Raw genomic sequence first — 5,873 nt, 5'->3', positions numbered from 1 at the left:
TGATAATTTTTTAACTTAGTCCCTGATTTCTTTTAACCCACATTAGTTTCAGAACATACCAACCTGACACCATAAGATTATACTACACCATTATTTATTTTTTAAAAAATATATAATAAAAAAATTATACATTTTTTAGAAAATATTGATTTATCCCTAATAATATTTATATATTTTTTGGTAAATAATAAACTTAGAACAATTCTATTTGTAACCAACAAAGACGGTCGGATATCCTCTTTCAAAAAGTCCCTCGCATAGCTTAGAGGATCGTAATAAATAATCAGTTGATCCACCATCAGCCTTAGCAATACAGTTTGCAATCTTATTAGCATCCCTCTGAATATCTTTAAACTTAACTTCTTAAGATTTCAAACACCATTCATGAATGCATCTGATTGCATTAACATGACTGACTGATACCTAACCATTCCGAATGAATCTAATTAACATTACATTATCACTTTCTAACTCAACTTGCCTGAATCCTCGGTTTGAAGCCAATTTCAAATCTTTTAGTACATTATCAAGTTAGTAATAAAAATATTTGAACTGTATCTTAAATATGATTATATATATTTATGACATTATTATTAGAAGCTTAATGGTAAAATATAAACTTACCACAAATAAGCAAAAACAATAATGAATAGATTTAAATGGCAGGGCAATAACCATTTGAATATTTGACCCACAGCTCAAATCAAACGTAGTAGGTTTGAGGGCTAACTTCCTGCCACCACTAGTAGTAGGTAAGGGTTGAACCTTCAAATGAAATATACACCCTTTTTTTTTCTTTATTTTCGTTAACATCCGCTACTTGTTATATTGGATTTAAATTTAAAATTTCATGTTATTTATTTAACTAAAAATAATTAGATTCTAAAAAAATGTTGATGAAATAAATATGAATTTCAAATATTTTTTTCCTGAATAAAAAAATGCACGAAACTATGCCGTTTTAATTAATGAGATAATTGTTATGATTTAATAAAAAAAATGTAATAAAATATGAGCTGCCTTCATTGCGAAAACCCGCAGGTGTGCGGACGTAGAAATTTGACCGGTGGGGGCCACGCTCCCACTGAAATGCCCAAATCGGCGACTTTCCGTGCAGTCGGTTATTGAAATTATCAATGTCAAAAGCGAGAAGTTAGTTGCACGCGCCACAATCTGCGGTGCACAAAAAAATTCACACCTTCGCAGTAAAATAAATATCTTTGTACACACCTGGGTGGGATCCACTTCCATAAATTACCTGCACACTCAATGAGTTATATTTTTTAGGTATATTTTAATTTTTCGTCCATTTTATATTGAATTAATTTTAATTTTACTCAATGAAATATTATTATTTTAACATTTTAAAAATCAGATTAATAATCAAGTTATCGATTTTTAATTTGACCAATTCGACCATCAGTCTAATAATAATTAAATTAAATTATTACAAATTTATAAATTAATTTTTGAAAGATTTACTTAAAAACTGATATCAATCCCAGTATATTGAATTATTCTTTATCCAAACTATTGTTACGATTTCAACAACATTATGATTTATATTATACTTATATCAATAATTAAAACTACAATTATTCCTCTTTAAAAAATTAGAAATTTTATTTTACAGCAATAATATATATTTAAAAATATAAATATAAAAATAAAAACAAAAATAATAGCTTGCCAAATATTCCAATATATCTTTTTTGACTTCCGGCGTCAATAATTAATATTATGATCCACTTACGAAATTGAAAAAATGTCGGTTGTCAAATTTGTGCTATTTATGAAATTTTAATTAATAAGCTGACGTAAGCTTGAAAGTAATATAATTCTGTTTAAATTTTTTTATGGATTGAGTTTTAGTTTGATTAGTACAAATATTATCGTTAATATAAAAAAATATAAGTCTGAATACGTTAAAGCGCATTATCCTCCTATCTACGAGTTAGATAGGAATTACGGGTAGTCCTAAGTATTCTCATAAAAAAAATAAATATTATCAGATACAAACTAATCGAACTGTATTAAAAATTGGATCGAAAATATGTTTGAGTATATTAATAACAACCATTAAAAAACGTTTCAAGAATAAAAATAGAAAAAAGAGTGAACCTTAAATATTAGTATTATTATTATTATAAATTCAAAAATAAATAAAAGACGAGGCAATGGTATGGTTACAACGCAACTTTCAATAGCGCGGAGATGACTTGTACAAATTATACATGTTTTTTTACTGCTTTTTTCAATGCTTCATCATCATCTTCCTTCATCACTCTCTTATAAACTCTCTCATCCATGGCCACTTGTTTTCACTCCCTTCCATTTTAGTCTCATTATTCACTGCTCTCTCTTTCTCTCTTCTTTTCTTTCCTCTACTTTAAATTTTTTTTTTAAATCAGTCCAAAAATCTTTCCATATTTTTCAGAAAAACCAAGCAACATCCCATTACGTCTTCAATCCAATCTCTTCCTCTTCCACAATTTTCCCTTTGCCTTTTTATCTTTCTTTTTCTGTTTTTTGTACACATTCTCTCAATTCCTCTCTGGGTTTCTTTTTGGATTTAAAATCTCTGCAAATTCCCTTGAGAAGGGTGTAAGCAGAAATGAAGGTATGGTTCCTTTTGGGATTTTTTTTTCTTTCTGTTTATGACTTTAATTATTTGTTTTCCTTTTCTGGGTTTTGATTCTGAGGGAATCTTGTTGACGGGTTTGTTCTTAGATTCAATTTTGATTCTTCTTTTATACTGATTCCTAAGAATCAAATAGACCGATTTCAATTTTTTTTCATGTTCATCTTGTAATTTGAACAAAAAAAATTATTAATTATGATTCTGAAACAGATCTCTTGTTTTTTATTGCAGAAGGTAGTGTTGAAGCTGGATTTGCATGATGATAAAGCCAAACAAAAGGCTTTAAAAACAGTCTCAACTCTTTCAGGTACTTCTTTATATATTTTAAAGCATGAAATCTTTGTAACAATTGCTACATGTGTAAAAAGTTTTTACCCTTTTTTCTTTCTTTCTTTCTATTAGAGGCCCTTTTTTTGAGAAGTTTATCAAATTTGGTGGTGAAAATCTATAATTTTCCTAATTCAATTTCTATACAAAACAGAGATTTTTAACATAAACTAACTGATGTGACACTGCATAAAGAAATTTTCTTATATAAAAAAGATTATAATTAAGTATTTAGTTGATTGCTGCCCAAATGTTCTTTTTTAATATTAAACAAGGAAAATGATGGGACTGCTTTATGTATTTGTATGATTTTGAAAGTTTAAACCTTGGTTGATTTGGTTCGGGATATGAATCAGCGTTAAATTAGGGTTTTAATGTGATTACTGAATAAGAGTGATTTGTTTTTTAACTCAAGGTGAAAGCAATAGTAAAATGATTACTTGTCATATCATATCATATTATTCTTTCTTTTGATCTGGCCTCGTGATTAATGTTTCTTTTCTATGATATATAGGAATTGATTCCATTGCCATGGACATGAAAGCAAAGCAATTAACAGTGATAGGAACAGTTGACCCTGTGACTGTGGTAAGCAAACTGCGCAAGCATTGGCCAACAGACATAGTATTAGTAGGACCAGCAAAAGAACCAGAGAAGAAAGAGGAACCAAAGAAAGAAGGTGAAGCCAAAAAAGAAGATGAACAAAAGAAAGAAGGTGAACCCAAGAAGGAAGATGAACAAAAGAAAGATGAAGCCAAAAAGGAAGAAGAAGGTAAGAAAGAAGATGAAACCAAGAAAGATGGTGAGAAGAAAGAAGAAGAGAAGAAGGCATTACCACCACCAGACCCTGTTTTGGAACTTGTTAAGGCTTATAGAGCTTATAATCCTCATATGACTACTTACTATTATGTTCAAAGCATGGAAGAGAACCCTAATGCTTGTGTTATTTGTTGATGGAAATGGGTGATGGGGAATTGAGAATGTCATCAATGGAGAATATATAGGGAGGTTCTTAAAAAAAAAAAAAAGGAAAAAGAAACACAAAGAAGATTATAAAAATCCTTTGTATATATAGATGGTGAAATGCCTCTTTTTAATCCCTTTTGGTTTTTTGATTATGTATAAGTAATGTTGTTTGTGTAGGGGACTAGATTGAATAAAAATGAAATTTTGGGAATTTGTTTTGAACCAATTGTTGTATTCAATATATTTCTTTTGGTACAAAAGAAGTTTTAGATGAAGAACTTATAAATCAGCTATCGATTTTATAGAAGGTTACAACTGATATGGATCAACCACTCTAGAGTATTTATCAGTCATCGAATCAGATTTGAACCCTAATGTCATCGGTTTTATAGAAGAATGAAATCAAGATCTTATAGAAAGTTCAAAATGACACATACAAATCAGCTACCGCATGAGATTCGAATCCTAATGCTTCAATTTTCTTTCACTTCACCCAACCCCACACCAACCTTTTCTACACCCATCGCCCAAATAAAAAAAGATAAAAAAAGAAAGTGGTATTTACTAAAACTAGTACTAACAGATCAACCACTTAATGCGATTTGAACCCTGATGTTTGAATCTTCTTCCTTTTCACCCCAATCCCACACCAAGTCATCGGTCTTCTACAAGGCGGGAAGTGGTACTGGTACATATCAACCATTGAATAAGATTTGAACCCTAACACTCGAATCTGCTTCCCTTTTCACCCCCACTCCCCTCTTCCACCGCGACCGCCCAAACAAACATGATCAAAAAAGGAAAATTGGGATGTCATTGGATGTTAATGCAATGCCACACAAATATGTCAAAATGAAGATAATTCGTTTTAAGGGTACTTTTTGTTTGCAACAGTTGATGATATGGTGGTGGGGAAAGGAGGGAATGGCAGCTGAAAAAAGCAAAAGAAAAAAAAAAAAAAAGGGTTAGCTTTCACATGTTTGACAACACCATGACCATGGTGGGTCATAGTGACATTCTTCTCCTACTACATGTTGTTGTACAATCTGTTGTATATATCAATGTTCATTTATTGATTTGTGGGTCTTTTTTTTTTCACTAATGGATCTATCAAACAAAATCTCTTACGTGAAAGAACTGAATGGTCCCAATGCATTGGTCGGTTCATTCACGTAATCATTATTATTATTTAGTATTTTTTTTTCAGGTTTCTCACTTTCTCTCTTTTTAGAATTTAGTACCCATTATTGTTAGCTGGAGAGCATAAGGGTGTGCTGTTTTTACCTAATGTAATTTTCTGTCTCAAGACCCCCATACTTTTAAAGTAGACTTACATCCCTAAATTATAACATTCATTCTAAATTGATTCTCAATTTTTAAAATATTCTAATTACATCCTTAAACTATTAAGGTTATATTAATAAGGTCCTTCAATTACTAAAACCCGTTAATTGAGTCGTCATCTCTTATGTAGCATAATTAAAGAAAAAGTAATCTCGTAAAAAGTAGATATTAGAAAAATGTTGGTTTTGAGGTTTTCGAAACATTTACAAAAGGTTTATCGTTCGCTCTTTTTTTTTATTGTACTTTATTTTTAGTTTTAGCTTTTAAAGATTATGCAGTAACATTTTTACTTTTATTTAAAATTTTTGTTTTAAATTATACCACATAAGTTTTGTTGTGTCATTTAACGATAAAATTAATGGTTTTAATAATATAAAGACCTGATTGATATAACATTAATAGTTTGAGGATGCAATTAAAATATTTTAAAGTTTGGAGACTAATTTAGAATGAAAATCTTTATTTAGGGATATCTAGTGCAATTAACTCGACTTAAAAAGGTGAAAGTACTTTTAGATCCCTCTACTATAAGGATTGAATTAATTTAGTTCTTTTATCATTAAAAAGAATAAGATAAAATTTAACAATGTTAGTG

The 5,873-nt window shown here is 29.7% G+C and overlaps 1 protein-coding gene across 1 annotated transcript; it reads left to right on the top strand.

Annotated features, from left to right (window-relative positions):
• The first annotated feature begins 2,198 nt into the window (after positions 1-2,198).
• LOC107945954 (heavy metal-associated isoprenylated plant protein 39) lies at positions 2,199-4,145 on the top strand. Its single transcript, XM_016880126.2, has 3 exons — positions 2,199-2,620; positions 2,873-2,948; positions 3,483-4,145. The coding sequence occupies exons 1-3, from the start codon at positions 2,615-2,617 to the stop codon at positions 3,920-3,922; spliced, it is 522 nt and encodes a 173-aa protein (XP_016735615.1). The 5' UTR covers positions 2,199-2,614; the 3' UTR covers positions 3,923-4,145.
• Positions 4,146-5,873: the final 1,728 nt, after the last annotated feature.

Source organism: Gossypium hirsutum, chromosome D12 (genome assembly GCF_007990345.1).
Source record: "Gossypium hirsutum isolate 1008001.06 chromosome D12, Gossypium_hirsutum_v2.1, whole genome shotgun sequence".
Classification (NCBI taxonomy): Eukaryota; Viridiplantae; Streptophyta; class Magnoliopsida; order Malvales; family Malvaceae; genus Gossypium; species Gossypium hirsutum.
The sequence above is the reverse complement of the archived record's forward strand: the minus strand, read 5'-3'. Positions and strand labels throughout refer to the sequence as shown.